This window comes from Pseudopodoces humilis, chromosome 3, assembly GCF_049639895.1.
Source record: "Pseudopodoces humilis isolate 2021_Gansu_Grassland_sample_001 chromosome 3, ASM4963989v1, whole genome shotgun sequence".
Lineage (NCBI taxonomy): Eukaryota > Metazoa > Chordata > Aves > Passeriformes > Paridae > Pseudopodoces > Pseudopodoces humilis.
Genome location: NC_142202.1, coordinates 30,261,865 through 30,286,457, shown reverse-complemented (window position 1 = coordinate 30,286,457; position 24,593 = coordinate 30,261,865). Strand labels below are relative to the sequence as shown.

Genomic DNA, 24,593 nt, shown 5'->3' with positions numbered 1-24,593 from the left:
GATATGGTAGAAAGTGAAGAAGAAAATGTAAGGAAAGGTCATTCTATTGTGATATAAGAAGAATTTAGCTACAGCTTTTATGAAGGTCTGAATTTTTTAAGCAGCTGTACAAATGATGAACAGATTATAAAGTTTTTGTGCCAGCCATTTCAATGTTTGATGATTATTCACACCAGAGGAGGATCTCACTGTTTGGTTTTAGATCAGAGTTTAGTTCAGATTCAGAAAGTGCTTCTAAGTAAATTGACAGTTTGTTTCTACCTGCCATGCTCTGCTCTGCAATGCAGAGCCAGCTTAGGGCATATGACCTAGGTTTATTTTGGACTAATGGGGATTTTGGGGAACTAGACAGAAGCAAAACTTCCTCCAAATACATTTAGTGTGGATATTAGGTCCTTAGCACCAACCATCTGCTCTTTTTTGTGGATTCTTTTTTGATGAAGTATTCTTTTCTGCATTAAGAAACATACTCTAAATGTCTACCTCTATTTTTTGTATTATTATTTCATATCTCGTGTATTTAAATATTATGAGATATCCAGAGAGCTGATTGAAATTATTGGCATAATTGCTTCTTTATTCCCAGGAAGGAGTTAAGCTTGCTTCAGAAATTGTATGGATTATATGATACTGTAATAAGCACTATCAATGGTTACTATGACATACTTTGGACAGAGATAGATATTGAAAAAATCAGTACTGAACTTACGGATTTTCAAACCAGGTATATTTAATGTATGAATAGTAACAGATGTTAAATGCATTAAGATTTAGTTTATTAAGATAGAGTTCAGCAAAGCCATTGATACATTTATCAAAACCTCCATGAATAAGGTTTATCATAAACAGTAAGATTATTCAAGAAGGAATAAAATAACATCATACTTCTAGTTAAGCAGCCTTTTACCTGTAGCTTTGATAACTGAAGTGCATACAATCAGTTGAAGTACTGAGCTCATTACCTAAACCAGCCAAAAGGTTAGGAGGACTGAAATTTTATTTGTGAAAGCTAAGTTCTTCAACTGGGATGATGTTGTGGTTTTAAAGCATTAGCTAAAAAATCACTAGGAAACTTACTCATTTTTTGCTGTGAGATATGGATTAGAAGAAGAGCACAACAGGCTTAAAACTTAAAGGGAATAAACGAAGTTTATTAACAAAACTACAAGAATAAGAAATTTGAACAAAACTTCTAGAAGCTCTTTTTCTCCACTACTTAACTATTCTCTTTGTTCACATGACAACAAAGAGACAAAAAAACTTGGTGATTAAAACAGTTTCAACTTTGCTATAGTCTTTTTATCAGTTTTTGTAGAGAAAAAGAAGTTCTCTTCTGTCAATTTATGGAGTTTGTCACAAGAAAACCATTTTCTCATGGTTTTCTATTTTTCTGATGCCAGCTGCTTGGAAAACTGTTATCAGTTCTCTCATTTCACACCACTTTGAGGTGAGTTATGGGTCATAAGTCAAGGGGTGTCATTTTAAGGATGAGTTATTCAAAGGCAGAAGTTCTCTTCATCTGTCTCTGTGAGCATTTCTGGAAACAAGTTTTCTCTTTGCTTCTTAAGGGCCACAAATCTTCAACAACTATCACTTCTCTTTTTTTATTCCAGCATTTTATAGGATCACAACTACTTCACTATTTGCTTAGATCCACACTTTGAAATACTCTATTCCTCTCAAAATACTTTTGCATGAATTAAAGGAGATTTTTCAGAACACTATTGTCTATGTCCATAGTTTTAGCCAAAGAATATTTCAGCTTATTAAAGCATCTCCTTATTTCTCTCTTCATCTGAAGCATAATTTCTTTCTTCACTGTCTTTGATAGTTTATGTTGTCTCTTTACCTGTTGATCACTCTCTCTTGCTTTCTTCCTGGAAAAAGGATTAAATTTGCAAGTCTCATCTGGGTGGTAATAGGGTTAAAATCTTGCTCAAGCCGCAGGAGTTCATAGTGCCAGGTTTCAGCTTGGCGGCACTTAGAGCCTGGGCCCCCCTGGGAAAAGCTTCAGCCACCCTGGAAGCTTTCTGGGAAGCCGCATCAGAGCCCAGCCCCGGCCTGGGCCTGGGGAGAAGCCCCGCAGGCCCCATCTCCTGCCCAGGGACCGCGGCAGGCCCAGCCCAGCCCCAACTCAGGCCGCATGGCCTGGGCAGGGGACAGGAGCCAGCTGGAATTCTGCTACTTTTCAAAGCTGGAAACCAAAAAGAGCAAGAAATTCCCGGGCTTAGGTCTTAAGGTGGTGTTCACAGGCTGATCTCACTTTTAATGGTCAAAACTACTGTCAGTTCTCAAAAATGCCCAGTTATTGGCCAGGAGAAAAACTCCCATCAGCCTCCAGCAGCCTAAACTTCCTTAGGTGTTTCTCTTTGTTTCTTAAATACAAATCTATCACAGATGATGATTAGCCCATTGATTTTAAGTTTTGCACAAAAGTATAAGGGGCACAAAATTCTATCTCCCTCAGAGAAAGGCAGGCAAGTGTTAAACATCCAGTTTGACATCAAGCAGGGAACTAACCAACATGAACATACTGATAACCACCCAGCACTGACATAGCTCTAAGCCATATGCTGTATTGTTCCTGATTACTGGGAATATGAAATCATACCAATGGGAGGTAGAGAAATAAGTGATAAAGGATGCAAAACCAAGGATTTATTTTTTCTCCTTAAAAGGATATACTTTACCATATGCAACAAGGCATTCCTGTGGTAGGTCACCTGCTTGGTTTTTGGTGTGTTGGCTCTTTGAAAGTGTGGTCAAAGTGGCAGATATTTATTTATTTGTTCTCAGGCTTTTTTCCACATTAGAAATATATAGTTCTCATTAGTAGATGGTTTCAGAACCACTAACCAAAAGTGGAGGAGGCAGTCATATTTATCTCACTTTTATGTCTGTCTCTGAATTGGTATATTAATAAATGTCATGTGTATTAAACTGAAGTAAATATTATACTTGTACAAGGATTTAATATGTGAAAATTAACTTAATTAACTATTTTTTTCTTTGTTTTTTCTTTTCCAATAAAGAGTTTCTGATGATAAGCAAGAGATAACTATGTTTTAATGGAAACTATGGTATTTTTTATTTTCTTTATTTGCAGGGAAAATATCAGTGTTTGAGACTATTAAATATTATGATTTTTAAGTAGGGCATTTGTATCAGTTTTTCTGAAACAGGTAGACTAGTTGACCTAGAAAATATTGACCTTAATACAATCCACTTTATAAACTCTTGTTTAAACAATTCTGTTGTGACAGAAAGGGCATTTACTACTGAAAACTTTAATTTAAATGCAGGTGTCGTAGACTACCTAAAGGCCTCCACCACTGGCAAGCATTTTCAGATCTCAAGAAAAGAATTGAGGATTTTATCGAGTGTTGTTCTTTGCTGGAAATGATGTCTGACAAAGCAATGAAGCAAAGACACTGGGATCGTATTTCTGAAACAACAGGACATCTATTTGATGTAGAATCTGAGACCTTTTGCCTTCGAAACATCATGGAAGCACCAATTCTTAAAAATAAAGAAGATATTGAGGTAGGGTTTTCCCCCTCCTTGTTAATTTTATATTGTCAGCAAAAATAATGAGATTGTTTATAAAATGGTTACTCTCCTTAAAAATAATTACTTCATCTAAGTCCTTGACTCTCAATCAGACCACACTGGTTTAGAACAATAGGTGTTTTATTTAGAAGCTCCTATCTATGTGAACAAATATAGAGGTAGCAGCTGGAATCTCTAGACCCTTATTTTTAGATAATCTCTTCACAATCCTCCTGCCATTATTTTTTATGGTTTTCTTATCTTTTTTGAAGCAAGAAAAAATCCTCAGACGAAACTTTAAATGGTAATGGTCACCTAATTTTTTACCTCTGTGGTTCCTTTATAGTTTTGTAGATAAATCTGAAGTTTTAGATGAGGACTTCATGCTTAATAGTATTTAATATTAAGACTTTTTCCAGATTATTATGGCTTGTTTTGAACCACACAACTTAAAAAAACCACCCCATATAATTTGTGAGAACTCAGTGGGGTTTCCACGTTTCTTATGGTAAATACATATGCAAAAACTTATTATATCTATAGCTGATTGATATGGAAGCATTCCAAGGTGATCTGCTTAATTTTGAATTAAGTTCTGATTTGAATAGAATGTTGGACTTGACCTTTCCAACTTAAACTATTCTTAGATTCTGTATTTCTATAAACTGAAGTGTGGTAAGAGTCAGAGTTCATCTGATGAGGAGTCTAATCACTACCCCTCCTCAGCCTTCTAGAAGTTGTGATCCAAAAATCTTTTTACACAGAAATAACAAAATGTGACACCACAGAAAATACATATTCATCCATTTCCAAAAGTGCTTTTTTCAGTTATCCATACAAGTAATTTGAATGAGTAACATTTGTAGTGTGATATCTGCATTTTTTAATATTCTATGACTGGATATGCAGTATTAGGAAATTAATTTCACAAGATTGGAGAGTCTAAAAAGTGGTTCTTTCTTTGCAGGATATATGCATTTCTGCTATGAAGGAAAAGGATATAGAAGCCAAACTGTCTCAAGTAGCTGAAACCTGGGGAGCCCAAAGTCTGAGCTTTGCACAGTTCAAATCAAGAGGAGAGTTACTGTTAAAGGGAATTGAATCAGCAGAAATTATGATATTGATGGAGGACAGTTTAATGGTTCTGGATTCTCTACTGTCCAATAGGTACTTGGCATTGCTCATGTATGGCATTTTCAGAAATACACTGTGATAGTAACAATACTATTATTGAGCTAAATTAGCAGTAAATTTGAATTAAATATTTTTTAATGAAACAAAATATTACAAGGCCTAATGAAAAACATCCTTATGAGAAAGACTTCCATGCACATTCAATTGAGACAACTTTCGTCTCAATATATTTGAATGTAAACAAGCTGCCAAAATCTTTCCATAATGTTGTTCTTGTTCTATGTGAAACAAGTTAGTTTGTTCTAGGCTTGGGTTTTTTTTTTTGATCATTGTAAGTATTTATTTTATAATAGCTTTATTTAGAATTAAATAGTTTATGTTCCTCTCCACTTTTAGATACAATACGGCATTTAAAAAGCAAATTCAGAGCTGGGTTTATAAACTAAGCAACTCTTCACACATAATTGAAGAATGGCTGATTGTGCAGAACCTATGGATTTATCTTGAAGCTGTTTTTGTAGCAGGAGATATTGCAAAAGAGTTACCCCAGGTAAACTTTACAATGCTTGCCTAATATTGTGTACCAAAAGCTTTCTGTGCAATAATTTTCAACAGATTATACTTTGGTTTTCCTACATATAGGAAGCAAAGCGTTTTCAGAATATTGACAAATCATGGGTAAAAATAATGCAACGAGCTCATGAAAATGCAAATGTAGTTGCCTGCTGTGTTGGAGATGATACTATGGAGCAACTTCTTCCTCATTTACATGAACAGTTGGAAGTATGTCAGAAATCACTTACAGGGTATGAATTGACTTTTACTGCTTTACTGTATTGTAAATAATTTGTATGAAACATTTATTGTATTTCAGTCTTACTAACACCTCTATATAGAAAAAAATGCAACCTGGAATAGTTTAATAGTTAAAAAAATAGTTAAAAAACATCTTGTTCAATTTTAAAGATATTTAGAGAAGAAAAGACTGCTGTTTCCAAGATTCTTTTTTATTTCTGATCCTGCACTTGTTGAAATTCTTGGACAAGCAAGTGATTCTCATACAATCCAGGTATGAACTTTAAAGATTTTTTTCTACTTATATAAAAAAAAATTAAAATACATAGAAGCATTTAATAAAATGGGATGCAAAATTTTTTTTATAAAGTTTGGTTTAAAAAAATTGTTTTTCTTGCTCTCCATTCTTTAACAGAATGTGAAATTTTGTTACCTGTAATTCAAAGCAATCTTCTGAATTCAGAATTCAGAACACTAGAACATGGTTTGATCAAGTGATTTGCTGGTGGCTTCTTTCCCAACTAAACTAAAAAAAGAACCCTGTGAGGCTTTCCTGCTTTGCATGTTGCAAAGTTCTTCCAGTTAGTCTGGATTGTTACTGAGGGTTGATTGAGATAAGCCAGTTGATCTCTACTAGATCATCTTGGGAAACTGTAAAAATACAGTAGACAGAGATAAAATTCTATGCAACAATTTCTGTAATTGTTACCTACAAATGGCCAGAAATTAATCTGTAGGTTCAGATGAATTTTGCAGGATAACCTTATTTGAGATTTTTTTTCTTCTGTTTGCTAATGCTAAATGTTTATATTGAATGATTCCTGAATTATCCTTACAGCCACATCTGACTTCCATATCTGACAACATAAATGAAGTAGAGTTTCACCCGAAGGATTATGATCGCATACTGGCAGTCATATCAAGAGAAGGAGAAAAAATTCCAGTAATTATATGATTTTTTTTTTTTCCAGAAACAGTAATAGATAAATAATTCTATTATTGAACATATAAGATGTATTAAGATGAATTATTGTTAATTAAAGGTAAATATTTCAAGGATTGTTGTTAACAAGACTAGAATATGTCTTCATTAAATAAGTTGTTTGGATAATAATTGAAGTAAAATCTGTAGCTGTTGTGAATAGAAATTGAATAACTATATAGTAACTCATATTCTTGAACAGAAGGTTGATAAATATGTTTTATTTTATACATTTACTTTCATTAATTTTACAGTTGGACACTCCAGTGGTTGCAAAAGGACCAGTAGAAATTTGGCTGAAGATTTTATTGCAAATGCAGCAGAAGTCATTGCATGGCATAATTAGGGCAGCATTTTACCAAATTAGTGACCCAGGATATCAGTTGTTGAATTTTCTTAATCAATTCCCAGCACAGGTAAGAATATGAGATGTGGACGTGGGTGTGCAGTCTGGGTTGTATCTGGGAGCAGGTGGAAGGTAAAGAGCACATGGGATTGCTAGTATGAGGAAGTTTGCATAGAGGAAGCAAGGGGAAGGATCTGGTCACTAGAAGGTAATCCTAAACCAGTTTGATTTTGAGACCCAGTATATAGCATAATATTTTTATTTTTCTTGCCATCTGCTTTAGATTTTTTTTTTTTTTTTTTTTTAGTTCTCTTGGAGAATATAAAGTAGAGCTTATATTTCCTGTAATGGATTTTGAATCCCTTTCAGCTGCAAGTAAAATTGCATGTGCAGATTGATTTCTCTCATAACTTAAGATTGCAAGAGCTATGATTATGATTATTTATCTCATAATTTACAGGATTTACCTCATAGTTCGTGTATTTGTCACTGTGATAATACAGTCCTAGTACAAGGCTATGTTGAAGGATTCTAGAAACTCATCCATCTTACTGATAATTCATAAATTTCATTAAAAATTAATGAGCTGCTTCCCATCCTGTATTAATTCTGAATCTGTAACTTGAGGACTGGTACAGCGCTGGGTGTAAGTTTTAGTAAAAATTCTGCAGGCCAGTATGTTGCTTTTTTTAAAAAATCAATATATTTGAATACTTAATAGAATTATCCTCAAGCTGAATTTATGATGTAATTGAGTATTGTCTCAGCAGTGTTTATTTGAAAATTTTCACTACCTTAAACAAATAAAGACTGCCTTGTTTCATGTCAGACATTTTGATGTAGCTTTACTACCTTCTGCAAAGATCATTTCTCATATCTTGCTAAGTTCTTATACTCCAAATGTTGTTTGTTTTGGAAGGGTTTGGTGAAGGAATTTTTACAAAGAAAATCTGTGTTACAGAAGAGAGAAGAAATTAGGCAAAATACTGAGAAATAAAATGTTTTCTTCAAACTGACATTTTCCTGGCTCAGTAGCTGCTGTTATAGATAGCATGAGATAGTCACATCCAAATATTTATTTTATTTATTTTTTGTTTTCCTTTGACTCATTGGTCATTCTAAAATCAATCTTTTTTTAGACTCTGCCTATGATAGCTCACCATTTGAAATCATCAGGCTATCTTCTAATACACAAATTCTGTAACCAATAGCTCAGTACAGGCATAGGGAGCCAGAAAAGTTGAAAGAGATGTTGAGTAAAATTTTTAGGGCTTGGTGCTTTGTGAATATAGAAATGTGAGTAATAAAAGTAATAAAGGGGCACAGTGTTTGTCTGTAAATTTGGCTGTGATTATTGTAAATCAAAACCAATCTGAGACAGTAACTTATGTACAACATCCTACAACTCTCGACATTTATTTGGAAGCAGAATGATTTGTAGTTCAATGTGCTCTAGGCTGTACTCCAGGCATGACAGAATGTTAGAAGGCAAGCCATTCCATGTTCAGTGAAAATTCACAGCATCTTAATGTTCTTTAATTAGTTACAAATTGACAATGGAAAATTTTCAGAAGGTCTTCTTCCTCCAGATCCGCTTTAGGTATGTATTACTGGATCCTCTAAAAGAGTAGAAGGGAAACTGACACTAGTCCTTAGCTTGAGTATATCTCATTATGAGACAAATTTTTGTAAAATTTTAAAATGCTTTCTCAGCAGATTGTGCAGCAGAGCAAATTAATTCAGGCATGGTGTCCTGGTGAGATAGATTCACGTTGGATATAGTGATATTTTGGAACTGTCTACACCATAATTTATCGTTCCTATTATAACTAAGCCTTCTGTAACAGCTAGGGTTCAACAAGTGATTCCTATGTATATTTTTAATGTATTACACTTTTAGGTTGGATTACTGGGAATTCAAATACTGTGGACACGTGATGGAGAAGAAGCTCTACGCACTGCTAAGGATGACAAAAAAATCATGGATGTAACGAATGCTAGATTTCTGGATATTCTGAATACATTGATTGGCCAGACCACACAGGATCTTTCCAAGTTTGAGAGAGTGAAATTTGAAACACTTATTACCATTCATGTGCATCAGCGTGATATTTTTGATGATTTGGTAAAGTATAGATTTTGATTTCTGACAACTAAATACATTTTCTATCATAATACTCTTACATGTGGTGGCTACAGTTACATGTGTATGCATATATAAGAGAAAGATGTCCATAATCTCACCACTGTAAAAAAATGCATTTTGCTTAAACTAGAATAACATTATTTAGTTCTATCAACTAAATATTTTTGCCAAGTGTTTACACTTTTCTTAGAATTTTTAAATTTTCCATGTCTTCTATAAAGTTATATTTTGGTAGACAAAACAAAGTATTTCATTCCTTTGAAAAACAGTTGTACTACTCTTACTTGCATAACTTAAGAAGCTGAGTGCTGAGGGTGTTTTAACTGTAACATCATTTTCTCATGGATTTACAGAATCTCAGTTGGCACATGGCTGCACATTCCTAAGGAGACACAGAACACAAGCAAACAAAAAAACCTACTAAAATCAGATGATAGTTGCAATTCTACTTGAACTTTTGAGACCGTGCTAAATTGTTACCATTCCTTTATTCTGTGAGGAAGGGCATTCTTCAACACTGTCCCTCACATATTTCCAGAGGCTTTTTAGATTATCCAGCGTTTTGGATTTTCACATCCTTCCCTCATCATGCCCTTTGTTACAATGAGTAACAGAGTGCTATTTGCATTTCTCACTTGGAAAATGGACTGCCCTACCAAAGCAGTTTAAAATTTATTTGATAACATAGATGTTGGGATGATTGGGTTAAGCAGTCAGGGTGTTTTTTAATATCAGTTTAGCATACATCTGAGCATGTTATGTCATGCTTATTGTATTTAAGTTTACTTACTTTAAAGGAACTTTAATCTGAGTAATCACTCATTATTCACATACAAAAAAGCATTTTATCACAGTTGGTAAAGGCAATAAGTGTAGATGCTCAATTATAACACATACCTTTATTTCTTTCAAGGTAAAAATGAACATCAAAACACCGACTGATTTTGAATGGTTAAAGCAGTCTAGATTCTACTATAAAGAGGATTATGATCACGTCATCGTAGCAATTACAGATGTTGATTTTATTTACCAAAATGAATTTCTGGGTTGCACTGATCGTCTGGTTATAACACCTCTTACAGACAGGTTAGAAATGCAATTATAGATAAGGAGTACTTTTAATATCTATAGTGTTTATTTAACATGTATCTTTAAAGAGATAAAATCTGAGTTAAGTCCTGTGTGGACTAGATCGTTCATGAAAACATTCTCATACATTTGCTTAATATACTCTTCGAGAAAAGGTAAAATAGGGTCCCACTAATGTGTACACTTACTAATTCCTTTATCACTGCCCAGTCTTAAAAAGAACATTTAATAATAAAATTCACTGTTTTAAGGTTATATAGTAACATATAGTTCAGCAGTATACTGAAGAGAAGATTAGGTAAAATATTTCAAATTTTATAATAAGAGATTCTCTGAAGATTCTGTGGCTTCTTTGAAAGTCTAAGTAAAAGCTGTATGCACTCACCTTCCTTCTTCTGTAGCCAGGCAAGTAAATGGTCATTTTGTTTCAAATGTGGTTTAACAAAGAACTGTATTTCTTTTTTCCTCTTGGGAATTTTCTTTGCTTCCTTCCTTGTCCACATTCTTTCTCCATTCAATCCTTTCTTGAGATGTCGCTTTTAACCAAATGAGAAAATAAAAGATCAAGAGATACTTCACTTGCAGAAAGATCCCCTCAAGAAAGAAAAACAACTTCCAACCTACACTCATTTACTTTGATATCTATGTGGTATATGTGCCTCTATGACTTTCTAAATACGTTTATTTCTCCAGAAGAGGTAGAACTGCTATTGTGACAGTATGGAAAGTTCAGTAGATTTCTGCAGTGAATTGTATTGCACTCAGAAACTGAGTATTTTTGATGTAAAATTGTTAACTCTACCCCAAAACTGATTGAAGTAGAACAGCAGAGATTAACACTTCCTGTCATATCAGAACTTCTTATTGTATAGAAAGCAAGAAAGTTCCTGCAGTGCAAGTTTGGTGTAACAAATTACAGTGATTCAAACTAAATTGAGGAACCAATTAGTTATAAAATTCTGTCCAATTATGGATTAAAACCAGAAATACTTCAGTTAGAATGTGTCCAAACTATGTTGACTTGACAGTGAAGATACCCCTTAGCTTAATTCCTTTAGCATTACTCTTCCATACCTTGCCATGAGTGAAAATCATACCTAAGGCTCACATGTAAGAAAAACTGTAGTCCAGACCTTTTAAAACTTAAAAAAAACCAAACAGGGTTAAAGCTTAGGGTTCTTTTTTTCTAGAATTTTAACTATTTCTTATCCATAACAGGGGAAGGGGCCATCCATATATCCTTATTCTTTCACACTTGGATTTAATCAACAATAACATAATTAAATGTATACAGGTTAGGATGCTGCAGAATATGATACAGCAGAATGTGCTCTTTTTAGTTGCCAGAAAAGTTAATGAGAAATACCTTTATGGGATGTGCATTAATTTTTTAGGTTGTTAACACTAAGATTTGTTTCTTTTGTTGTTTGTTTGATTTGTTGGTTTGGTTTTTTTCCTTTTATAAGTAATGTTTAAATACTATATTTTGTGCCTTTTACCTCTGTGAACTTTTTGCACTGAAATCCATGGAATTGCTTTATGAAGAGGTAGGGGCTGTAGAATCTATTGTATAACTTATCTGTATTTTATACATATGGACTTACATCTTTAATATAATTTAATAGATTAACATCAGTTAATATTTGTAGGTGCTATATAACTTTAGCACAAGCTTTGGGAATGAACATGGGAGGAGCTCCAGCAGGACCAGCTGGAACTGGTAAAACAGAAACAACGAAAGACATGGGAAAGGCTCTGGGAAAATACGTAGTAGTCTTTAATTGCTCTGATCAAATGGACTTCAGAGGTTTGGGCAGGATTTTCAAAGGTAAGATTTCTTCTTGTAGGATAGAAGAGATTTCCATATATCATTTAGGAGGTGCAGGTAGAGCAGGGTGCTTACTCAGTACCTTATTCGTGTTAGGTTTTGACGGTCTCCAGGGATAGATGTTCTGCAACACCTCTGCTCAAGTGTTTTGCTCATTCTCATTATCACATTTTTTATACTTCCTCTGGCTTAGAATCTTCCACATTGAAACAGACATCCATTGTCTTTTCTTCTTCCTCTGCACCTCTGAAACAAGCCTGAATCAAATTTCTCAGTCCCTCCTATTAACTAGTTGTCAACAATAATAGGTTTTTCCCTTTGCTTTCTCTTCAAGCTCAATAAATGCTGTTCTCTCAGCCTCTGCCACTGTGTCATGTCCTCCCTCCAGCCACTGACCATCACAGCAGCCACTTGGTGCACTCATGCCAATATATCAGTGTCTCGCCCCTGCTGGGAAACCCCAAAGTGAGCATGGTACTCCAGCTTATATCTCACAAGTGCAGAGTAGAGGTGAACAGTGATATGCCTCACCCTGCAGACTATGCTCTTACCCAGTAGTCAGCTGGCTTCCACTGCTGTGAGAGCACAGTTCTGATTCATGCTTAATTAGTTGTTAAATGGAACAGTAGGTCGTTTTCTGCAAAACTGTTTTGCAACCCAGTCAGCACAGAGCTTGTACTACTGCATGGGGTTATTCTGGTCTAAATAAGGGACTTGAACTTCACAAGATTTCTGTCAGCTCATTTTTCAGAGTAATGTTATTGTATGTATTGGGTAGCAAGAGACATAGAAGTGGCTAAAGCTATGGGTTTATAAACATATTGCCCATCTGAAAATCATTAAAATTTTAGAAAATCTTTGAGTGACAAAATTAATGACAGACTGTCTTCAAAGCGATTTAGCCTTAACTGCGCAACACAAATAAACCCTGAATGACTTGCATAAATTGTTCACAATTAAATAGCAAACTTTCAGTATACATGCAAGAAAAACATGGTTTGCTGGTATTTCAGTATCATTTGGGAATAAATGCTGTTAGAAGCTTTCTTACAAAACATTCTGAAAGGAAAAACAATTCTCTTAGGTGCTACTGCATACATGTTACTTTTCCAAACAGAAATTAGGCAACTGTGAAAATAGTCCTGTACAAAAAATACTCTTGTTATTAATATAGTACTTCTAGATTTATCTTTTATTTTTCTTTCTCTGGGTTTCCTTGACCACAGGGCAATAAATAAAACTAATATGACTTAATTACTTGCAGGAAAAGTAATTTAGTCCAGATACTCAAATATACTTGAAAGACAAGAGATAACATTTTTTTCTTTCCCTGTTTTAGGTCTTGCACAGTCTGGATCTTGGGGATGTTTCGATGAATTCAATAGAATCGAATTGCCTGTCTTGTCAGTAGCAGCACAACAAATCTATATTATTTTAACAGCAAGAAAAGAAAAAAAAAAGCAGTTCATTTTTTCTGATGGAGACTGTGTAGATTTAAATCCAGAGTTTGGAATTTTCCTAACTATGGTGAGTGTAGTAATAATTTTAAAAAAGTGACAAATTATACTTCATAGAGGTTATGTGACAAAGTGAATAACTGGTTTTATTAATAAAATAATGTCACTATAGAATTAGATTAAATGCACAGTACATAAATTATATGATTGTTCATGAATGGCATGCCTTCATTTTGACTTTAATATTATTGAATGGGTTAATAATTATGTCCCTTCATTGCTGTATTGCTGTTCACCATGCAGACTAAGAGTTTTACCAAACTTGCAGAATTTTCTGTGCTCACTGAGAGGACTGAAACACTAATACACTTTACTAACGTATCTTTAATAATGTTAATAGTAATGCATTAATAATTCACAAATGTTTTAATAATGTTAACATATTAGTAGTTTAGTACTATTAATACTTTAACAGTATTAATGAGAAAGATACTGAAGGGAGGGGCTAGAAAAAGAGCATTCACTTAAAGAGAGAGATATAAGAAAGATATTTTTCAGGGACGGAAGTCTTAACTAATGGGTACCTACATGGATATGTAAAAATTCTTTGATCTCCTGTAATAATAACTTTCAGAATATGCTGTCTTGTTGGCATGGGATTCATGAGGCTTCATAGCACTATTTCGTGTAATCTCATGGACAGGAAATTTTAAAGTGTACATTTCTTAATTCCAAGGCAGATGGCAATCCAAGATTACTTAATGGGAGATTAAAATTGCAATAATTGATAGGCAAGGCTTCTAACTCCAAACTGCTCTAAGTATTTATACATGCATTTATTTTTATTGAACAATAAAAAGGAGGCTATTTGGACTATTGCTAATAATAATAATGATGCATTATGTTTTCTTATTTAGAATCCTGGATATGCTGGGCGTCAAGAGCTACCAGAAAACCTCAAAATTCAGTTTAGAACTGTTGCAATGATGGTTCCAGATAGACAGGTATAATTCCTGGTGAACTGGAAGGAAAAAATGTATTTTCATTTGCTGACCTCTCTTTGGGAGAAACTAATGGAATTTCTACAATATTTGTATTTCAGATAATTATAAGGGTTAAACTTGCAAGTTATGGATTTATTGATAATGTGGTCTTGGCTAAGAAATTCTTTGTTCTTTATAAACTTTGTGAGGAGCAGCTCACTAAGCAGGTAATGTTATGTATTCCCTTTTTATTTACATAGTAAAGTCTACTTTTTGGGTTATGCAGATTGTTTCTGAAACATCACTTCCATGCCTTTTACAAAATAATGAAATACTTTAAATGTAATTTAAACAAATACCTCTATAAAATTTCTTACTAAATTACTACATTAATTCATTAATATGTTGTTGTATATGCACCTTTTTTGTTAAAAATGTTGCTTTTTAGTTAGTTCCATGTGCATGAGCTTCTCTGCTAAAACATGTCAGCCTGACAAAAATTATCCCAGTGATATAATTTTTCTGTAAAAAAATTATCTAGGCCTAAATAGAGTAAATTGTTGGAAATTGGAAACTGGAAACCACAGGAGAAATGTTTAGTTTGATTTAAGATGATCATGTCCCCGTAGCACTGCCTTGCTCTGAAGTCTGTGCTTTAAGATACCTTAGTTGAAAAGACATGGTCTAGAATGGAACAATTAGCTTTTTAGAACCCTGCTGTTCAGAGATACAAAATTTTTTCTGTATGACATGATAAATGGTGAAATTAATTAAATTTAAATTAGGAAAGAAAAACCTTATTCCACATACACATCTTCCTGAAAACAACTTTATTATTCTTCATTTATTTGAAAGAATAATTCCTAAACAACAGCAACAATTCCTATTTTAGCTACCTCTTCCAGGCAGGACAACTGTACTATACAATATGCAAGTAAGGCTTGATATATGGATGAAATAAATCTAGAGAACTTGTTACTGATGCATAAGCCTTCTTCCACTCTCTAGGTCCATTATGACTTTGGTCTGAGGAATATCCTTTCAGTACTGAGGACTCTTGGAGCTCAAAAGAGAGCCAGGCCAACTGAAGGTGAATTAAGTATTGTCATGAGAGGGTTAAGAGATATGAATCTTTCTAAACTGGTAAGAATCTAATTTAATATTTTAGCACCAGGTAGAGGCAAGCCAAATAGATACTTCATTGTTTTTTTATGAGTTCAGAAAAAATCTCAAACATTCTTTTCTCTAAAATTTGAAACATGATAACTTTCATGTTATCATTGAACAACATAGAGAGTTTATTAGACTTATAAAGAGTGTTAATTATGCAAAGGTTCAAATACATTAATAGTGGCTTACATCTGCATGTGACTTTCAGTGTCCTGACTTGTGGACAGACTGACCACTGTACCATAAGTAAGTTGAATAATGAGTATCCACTAAATCAGACTTTTAAAGATTTCTTTCCAGATAGGAAGTTCTTTCCAATATATATTGCAAGTGGTTTCCAAATCAGTTTTATAAATAGACCCCAGTGTCTACTAAGTGGGAAATTTCCTTCAATTCTAAATTTCTCTTTAGCATGGCTTATGGATGATATTTTCAAAATGCTACTTTTGTAGCAAGCTCTCCTGTTAGCTGTCTGTAAGCATCTGTATCTAGAAAGTATGTTATTACTGTTTGTTCATTTTAAAACAGAGACTAATTTTGATTCGGAAATGCTCTTTGGATAACCATCCTTTAAACATTTAATATTTTTTTTTATTTCAGATAGATGAAGATGAGCCTTTGTTTCTCAGTCTTATCAATGATCTTTTCCCGGGGTTGCAGTTGGACAGCAGTACCTATGATGAGCTTCAGGCTGCAGTAGCTCATCAGGTTGAAGAGGCAGGATTGGTTAACCATCCGCCATGGAATCTTAAGCTTGTTCAGGTAAAACTTTTTTTTTCTAAAACATTCTTCACAATCAGGAGTCAGAACAATGTGTTATTGGCTTGACCACAGTCTTAGCCGAGAACCTGCACATCAAATATGTGAAAAACTAAAGGTTATGTGTACACCATACCAAGGAAGACCAATGCAAGGAACTTGCACTGTGGTGCCTATAGATCTTCATCCTGGACTGATACAAGCCTTTATTCAGCTTACAGAGGAAGAACAGTATATGCTTCATCTTAGAAGATTTTGGTAGCCAGGAAGACTACCACTGTTTTCTGCCATTAAGTTCATTCATACTTGCATAGGCAGACTGGCACGGATTTATCAAAATATGGATATGATCTAGTATCAGTGTCCAACTTGAGACAGACAAAGACTCTTTAAACTTTTAGGGTTACAGAGTGTATGTTTATTGGCAGCACTGGGCCATTGTGTAGGGTCACCCCTTAATACACATGGCCCTGAAGGCAGGCAAATACAGACTTCTTTTTTACCAAGATATTGAATACAAATACATATTCATAACACAGTTACCACCCACTCCCCACTTCCTGTGCTAATTAAGAAAAAGCAATTAAGCATGCACAGTTTGTTCCTTGAAATGAGTCGGTGGTCTTTATTATGGGGAGGAGTCACAAAAGGGAGGAAGGAATATATCTCTTCCTCTTTCTGACCTTTCTACCTTTTCAATACAAAGTGACAAATGAACCCCTGGCCAGGCTCCTAGTTTCGTGTTTCCAATTAGTTTCTGGGTTGCAATTGTCTTACGTTCTTGAAGTTCCTTACAAGATTCTTAGTTTCTTATTACAAGGCCAACTGAACAAACATAATGTTGACAGAAAATTAGTTATTAGCTAATTATTAACTCCTAATTCTAGGGCCTCTCTATTTTAATTAGATTTAGCAAGGATTAATTTTAATTAAGGCTTTAGCTTTTCTAATATCTTAAATTCTTCAAAGTTTATGTTTCAACACTTCCACAGCAAACCTAATGCTAGTATTAAAAGACAAATAGAAAATTCAGTAGAGAACTCTCCTGAATCTAGACCCATACATAGTTCTGAAGAATGTTCAGTCCCTATGTTTGTTTCAAATAATTAGGTATTTCAGCACTGTAGTAATTAATCATACTTCTGTAGCATTAATGTTTTGCTACTATTAATTTTTCCTTTTGAATAATATAGAAGACCCTTTTTCAAATCTCACAAAACTATTTCCAGCTGCTTAAAAAAGTTGAGGTAAAATTTAGTTCTGTGAACCTATAAGCTTGCTTAGCACTAAAAAGATTAGGAACTGAAGATGTGTACTCTTCCACAGAACACTAAAATTCAGCAAATTCATGCTCATTTCAATCCTGAGCATATAACTTGAATGTCTAATACATCTTAACCATTACTAAGTGCAAGCAAAAATTCCAAAGTATGTATTTATTTTTATTTTTATTTTTAAATCTTTTATTTTGGTTTTGTTAATAGTTATATGAAACTAATCTGGTACGTCATGGATTGATGACACTTGGGCCTAGTGGGTCTGGAAAAACGATGGTCATAACAGTATTAATGAAAGCACTCACAGAATGTGGCCAACCTCATAAGGAAATGCGCATGAACCCCAAAGCTATTACTGCTCCTCAAATGTTTGGAAAACTAGATGCTGCAACTAATGACTGGACAGATGGAATCTTTTCTACTCTGTGGAGGAAAACACTGAAAACCAAAAAGGGTATGTAAATGCTTTCCATTTGGTAACATAAAAATGTATCTTGAATGATGTATTGAAAAAAGCATATTGAATTCACAAATGTTCTTCTTGAGGAAAACTATAGAGAACATATGAGATGAGATTACACCTCTTAAAAGGACACCAGTTTTAAGATTTATTATTTCAGTAATATATCTACTACTATTAAAAAAAAATAAAATTTTTCTTGCCACTTCAGTTCTACAGTGTAGATATGTTACTTGGAAGCTGATAAATCATAAATTAGATTAATTTGTTCTAATGGCATTATCTTGATAATAATGTTATTGTCATGGTTTTACATACATTGATTTCCCATATTTATATTTCAATATTTTAGGATTGGAATACTGAAATTCCTTTTCACAATGTTTCACTTTATCTGAAAAAATAAATATATTAAAGAAAGGGAATTCTTCTAGGGAACCTTCCTAGAAGGATGTTTATCTTAAGAGACAGTTGAATTTCTTACATTGGAAATGCATATTTTTTTCTCTATTAGAAATTTTCTGTATTTCAAATGAAGCCACAATTCTAAAATTTAATTGCCAAAACTTAGGTGTTTACATCTATGTTTATATTTCAAAGTATAAAAAAAATAAACAGATTTTAAGAACAGAGGAGTGAGCTTAGGTTTCATTATCTTGAGAGAGTTTCATTAACTGTGAATATTCAATGTCTCTTGTTTAGTTGCTCAAAGAACCCTCGTTTTAGCAATAATATACTAAATTCCCCAACCTCCCTGTGCTGCTGGAGTAGGGTTGGCGCAGGAGGAGGAAGAAGGAAGAGTTAGATTAGGTTGTGAAGACAGAGGTTAAATCTGGAGAAATAAAATGGAGAGGGGTGAAGGTCTTCTAAGTATTTGTCTTTGTGTCACTAAAGGATACAAAATGATTCACGCTACTACCTTCAGTGTTGGAACAAAAACCTGTGACTTTATTTCCTGACTCCAGTATTTACAGATTCTTGACAATGACCAGGGATTGGATAATGAAGTTACCACCTTCCCAAGCACGCTGGTCATGTGAAACATCCATCAAAAGACGCTTCTTAGAAGGAATGCGTAAACCTCTATGTTTACAGTTACTTTCCTGAGAAAGTAGCTACAACTATGAAAACAAGATCAGAAGGTTTAATTTTCAAGGCGACAGTCTTGATGCTTCCCATCATCCATATCTGTGTTAATTTGCAATAAAATAATGTTTTCCAAGCTGTTTGTTTTGCCCATGACAGCTGACAAGTGATCTCCTGGTCTTTATCTCAACCCACAAGCATTTTCACTGTATTCTCTCCCTCTGTCCTATTGAGGGAGCGTAGAATAGCACAATTTCTGATAGCCAGCCAAGGTAACAAATATTCAACAGTACAAAGGTATATTTGTGTCGTCATTTGCCACCAATTGTTTCAAAAATATTTCCTTAACTGTCACTGTCAGACATGAAATGATTCACATAGATGCAGCTCAAAGTGAGATGAAAGAAGAACAAGGTTTATTTGCTCTTTCAGTATTTATAGGCTTTTGACAACAACTAGGGATTTGATAATCAGGTTATTACTTTCTTAACTACACTGGCCATGAGAGATGTCTATCAAAGGTATAGTTTTAATGGAATGTTTAAAAACATGTTTATAGTTACTTTCCTGGGAAAGTGGCTAGAAATTATGAAAACAATATCAAAAGGTCTGATTCTCAGGGTGACAACTGAGTATGCAATTTATTCAGTAATGAACATCCATATAGATGGCAGAAATTACAATAAATGAAATAAATTTTTATATGACATTTAAGTTCTAAATAATATTTTCTACACTTATTTTCTTGCTTTTTCAGCAATATGATATTAACTATTTCTCTTTTGATTATTTTTCCAGGTGAAAATGTGTTTCTGGTTTTAGATGGTCCTGTAGATGCAATCTGGATTGAGAATTTAAATTCAGTTTTGGATGATAACAAGACCCTCACTCTTGCAAATGGAGATCGAATTCCTATGTCTCCTTCATGTAAACTGTTATTTGAGGTCCACAACATTGAGAATGCCTCTCCAGCAACAGTTTCTCGAATGGGTATGGTCTTCATCAGTTCTTCTGTCCTCAGCTGGAGACCAATATTGCAGGTAAGATAATTATTGCTGGCTGCTCCTTATTATACCTTGCTGTACATTTTATAGAGTATATCATTGTGGATTTTTTCTTCAGGCATGGCTGAAAAAACGTACTTCTCAAGAAGCTGAACTTTTGCAAAGTTTATATGACAGAATCTTTGAACCAGCATATACATATATGAAACTAAACCTTAACCCCAAAATGGAGCTTCTGGAATGTAACTACATTATGCAGGTAAAACAGATACTGTATGAGTCTGTATGAATTGACTGACAATAGTAAAAATGAAGAAATAGCAAGGAGAACATTTGATAGCCGTAAAATTTAATTTGAAAATATTGTCTCCTGTCAAAGAAAAGCTCAAAATCAGTTTCTTGGCCAATATAAGAGGAAGTGTGAAGATGTACAAAAGAAAATTTTTCTTCTCTGTATTACTTCATACCGAGGATAGACTTCTAATGATTGGGATTTGCAGGCTTCAGTAAATTTCCAGAAGTGTATGTTTAATAAGCTAGTGGATTCATTTTGGTTCTTTTAATACCTAAATATTGTGGTAAGGGTCACTGTATCTCTACTAGCAGTGTCAGCAGAGAGAGAGGAGAAAAATTTTATTTATCTTTTAATCTTCAGATGTGATAGGTGCAATTCTTCCCATCAGCTCTTTCAAGGTGAATATAGTAATTTTTGCCTCTCCTTTCTTATCAGTTGGAATTCTACCTTGAGTGGAGTCCAAACTATATCAGTGATTTATAAATAATATAAATATGTGTTTGGCTGATTTTGCAAGACTGACAGTCCTTTACTGCATATCTCCAGCTGATTAGTTTATGAGTCTGTTGTCATCTGCAGTTTCTAAGTTTCCAGACTTTCCATTTGTCAATGTAATCTACCTTTTATTTTGACACACTCATAAAAAATTTAGTGGTGCCCCTGAAAAGAGTCTAGATAAGATAATGTTCTAGATAGCACTCCAGTTTAATGTTAGATTACCGAATTTGCACCCAATATCTTTTTGCTGTTCATTAGAGGGTGAGTTTCAGATTTTCTAGACTGTGAAGTATTTTACTGCAAACCAATAGCCACAGTAAATGCTGGAGAGCTTAACTGTGCAGTATCAAATACAATTAGAGTATTTTTAGAATTAAAGTCCACAAGCAGAAACAAATGAACTAACCACTTTATGATGTGCAATGGACAACATTTTTGAGAGAGTTATTGTTTTTCTTCTGTATTTCTTATCTGTGAAACCTCTGACTAATTAAGCTTGTCTTCATAGAAGATTTTTCCTGTGATCAAAAGTTTCTGTTATTTTTGATTAGCACTTGTTAGGAAGTGTCAGCAAGTCAGTGCTCTATTTATGCTGCTTGATCAGGGAAATATTTTCTTGATTTAAGCTGTATTTGTTTCTTTGTGTCAATGAAAATCACTAGTAAGTTTCTGTTACATCTGTGGCAAATTAAATTACTCTTACCAGGCCTCCCTGATTGTGTTATCTAAGAGCCAGTGACCAGAGATTTTTACCCTACCTGTACATTAAAATCCCGGCTTTGCTGTAAAATGGTCTCTGTGCAGAAACCCTGTACCTTATCAACCTCCTGATTTGTTGGGTCTTATGTCTCTTTAGCAATTGTAGAATTCAGGAGTTGCTGCTTCTGTTTAGTTCATGCATTTTCAAAAATTACAACCAAAACAAAAAAGTTGCATCTGGTAGACTTGTATTTTAGTTCCAAAGCTCACTTTTTGATGTTCATCCAAACATGTACATGTACCTGATTATGTGCCATTTGTTGGCATTCACAGTTTAAGTTGCCTATTCATGTATAGTAGCTTTATAATGGTTTAATATAAATATGATCTCACCTTTGCTTTCCTCCCTGTAATTTCCACTGACTTTCTAACTCTTTATGCATCCTCTAGCCCACCTCATTAGGTAGACAAATGCCATTTACCTCAGGATATTCAACACCAGTCTTTTCTTTAAATTTATCCTGCTTTACGAGCCTATTGGAGAAGTCAGTAAACTTGTAGCTAAAGGAGATCTGATTGATACAGTCTGCATGAAGGATCAAACGTGTTTGACATTGTTCTTTACCAGGATGCCAAATAGACATAGCAGAAGATAGGAGTTTAATTTCTAGATAAAATAATGTATTGAAAGATAGGAAATGTGACTGGATTATCAGCTTTTAGGAAGGACAGAGGTTATCATTCACCCTGCAGCACCTTTGCTGGGATCAGTGCTGTTCAAAATGTTCATAAACAATTTGGAAAAGTTTTAGGTGAAGACATTTATTGACAATACTGGATTATTCAGGGTGTTAAGGACAAAACAACTAACCATGAAGAACTGTAGACAGACTTTATGAGACTGAATAAATAGGTAATAAAATGGCAAATGAAATTCAGTGAAGGTAAGTGTGAAGGAGTTCACACAGGAAGAAAACAAACTGTTCAATGCCATGAGTAGCAGACCTATGGGACATCTTGCCAAAGGTTGTAATAGACAATAAAAGTTTATGTAGGCTCAAGACCACTCTTTCAGGGTGGAAAAAAACCACATGGAATTATAAAAGCAGAAAAAGTGTGTATTGTTCAGAAAGTCACAAGCCAGAGAGGGTACCAACGGGAAGTAGTACCCCAGCACCACCACAAGCCAAGAGAGATTTTTTTCTTTTACTCTTCTCCACTTTTGGCCACTGTTGCAAATGAGATGCTGGGCAAGTATTAGAAGTATGTGTTACTGTATTACTTCCCACTCCAAGTATGAGATGCAAGACAGCATAAAGATTACTAATGCCAAGAGCTGACTGAAAATCTCTTTCACTGTTAAAAAGATGTATTTTGAAACAGTATGCTGTGCACTGCCTTGCATAGAAGGTGAGTACAACCTAAGACAGTCAAACATCCGAATTCATAAGCAACACTACAGAATTGTAGATAACAAGTTACTATTTTTCTAGAATCTGGACTCTAGTTCCTTGGAAACAGAGTGAAGCAATCACATAATAGAATAATTTAATCTATTTTTTAAAACTGAAAAAATAAAAGTTAATGTAATAGATACATGAATTGTACCATAATTGAGATAAATACATCAGAGAGATGCTGAAAATTCTTCCATGCTTAAAAATGGAAAGAAATGGCTAGGCTTCACCTATTCTGAATATTATAAAGTCCCTTAAAAATCTGTTACCCTAGCTCATAAATGACATTTATTTTGTAGGCATAATTTAAAAGGATAATTGATGATCAAATTGCCTAAGTAATTTTGAAAACTTTGTTTAGTTTTATATAGCTATCTTTAATAAATTTTATTTGTTTTCTTCTTCTGAATTTTTTGTTTGGATTTTTTGTAATCTGTATTGATCTAAATTTGAATACATATAAATAACACATGTGTATGCATATATAGGTAAATTAAAAAATATTATATAATATTTTCTAAATGCATATTTTAAAATATTTTCAGTCCATTAATCTTCTGGAGGGCTTGATTCCATTGAAGGAAGAACGTGGTGTATCAGCTACAAATCTTCTGCATAAATTGTTCAACTTTGCAATAATGTGGAGTTTAGGTGCCCTTCTGGAGCTGGACAGTCGAGATAAACTTGAAGCCTTCATTAGAGCTCATGATAATAAATTAGACTTACCAAAAATCCCTTGTGGCAGCAATCAAACGATGTATGAGTTTTATGTTAGTGATCACGGTAAGAAAAAGAACCAATATTGTTTTTTAAACTGTCATTTTATAGCTCTGTTACTGCTTTAGTCCTTATTATACAGCCCTATGAGTTGAGGTTTTTTGACAGTGTAGTACCAGCACATCTGTGAATGTGAGAAGTCAGAGACAAGAGATAGAGTGTTCTTTGCTAACATTTTATTATTTCTTTTTAATTTACTTCTTACAAATTACTTTTCTATTAACTTTGCCAGCCTACAGTTTGTGGATAATTTATGCTTAGGCTACTTTAGTCTAGCTTAATATTATTTTATGTTTAATTTTCTTACATCTGGTAGTTTTTGTTAAAGGAATAAAATCTGATTTTAATTTTGCTTAATAATTATTATTCACATCTAATAACCGGTCATAAATCTGAAAGATTATAGAATTATAAGAATAATGAGATATTTTGATTCTTGATATTTTGAATAGTGTGCTATTTTCTAGAACAAGTTTTTTAGTTTAACTAGCACACACAACCATTGTCACAGAAACCTTACTGTTATGATAGAGAGTATGTTCTCTTCTGAAGAAATTAATTTTTCTCGTATACAGATCCAATTGTTTTTTTGCCAGCAGCATTGATTTAGTGTACACATATGCAATCCATATTGTCATGTTCTGTAATTTTGTCACCAGCAGTGTCAGAATTAGTTTCTAGGTAAACATTCTTTGGGGTTTTTATTTAGATAAGTATATATAAGTTTAATAAGTATGTCTACATTTAGTAGGATTATAGACCAATTACTCATGGAATAATTACTAATTATAATTAATTAAAT

The 24,593-nt window shown here is 33.8% G+C and overlaps 1 protein-coding gene across 1 annotated transcript in view; it reads left to right on the top strand.

Moving 5' to 3' along the window:
• DNAH8 (dynein axonemal heavy chain 8) overlaps positions 1–24,593 on the top strand; it is a 126,046-nt gene that overhangs the window by 46,820 nt on the left and 54,633 nt on the right. The window contains exons 34-53 of the mRNA XM_088052644.1: positions 587–724; positions 3,303–3,543; positions 4,517–4,716; positions 5,080–5,233; positions 5,326–5,489; positions 5,650–5,752; positions 6,317–6,421; positions 6,715–6,876; positions 8,707–8,931; positions 9,866–10,038; positions 11,691–11,869; positions 13,209–13,396; positions 14,244–14,330; positions 14,429–14,536; positions 15,318–15,452; positions 16,080–16,241; positions 17,723–17,969; positions 19,860–20,101; positions 20,184–20,324; positions 23,560–23,797. Of these exons, the coding sequence (XP_087908770.1) occupies positions 587–724; positions 3,303–3,543; positions 4,517–4,716; positions 5,080–5,233; positions 5,326–5,489; positions 5,650–5,752; positions 6,317–6,421; positions 6,715–6,876; positions 8,707–8,931; positions 9,866–10,038; positions 11,691–11,869; positions 13,209–13,396; positions 14,244–14,330; positions 14,429–14,536; positions 15,318–15,452; positions 16,080–16,241; positions 17,723–17,969; positions 19,860–20,101; positions 20,184–20,324; positions 23,560–23,797 (3,392 nt within the window). The remainder of the gene's footprint in view (positions 1–586; positions 725–3,302; positions 3,544–4,516; positions 4,717–5,079; positions 5,234–5,325; positions 5,490–5,649; positions 5,753–6,316; positions 6,422–6,714; positions 6,877–8,706; positions 8,932–9,865; positions 10,039–11,690; positions 11,870–13,208; positions 13,397–14,243; positions 14,331–14,428; positions 14,537–15,317; positions 15,453–16,079; positions 16,242–17,722; positions 17,970–19,859; positions 20,102–20,183; positions 20,325–23,559; positions 23,798–24,593) is intronic.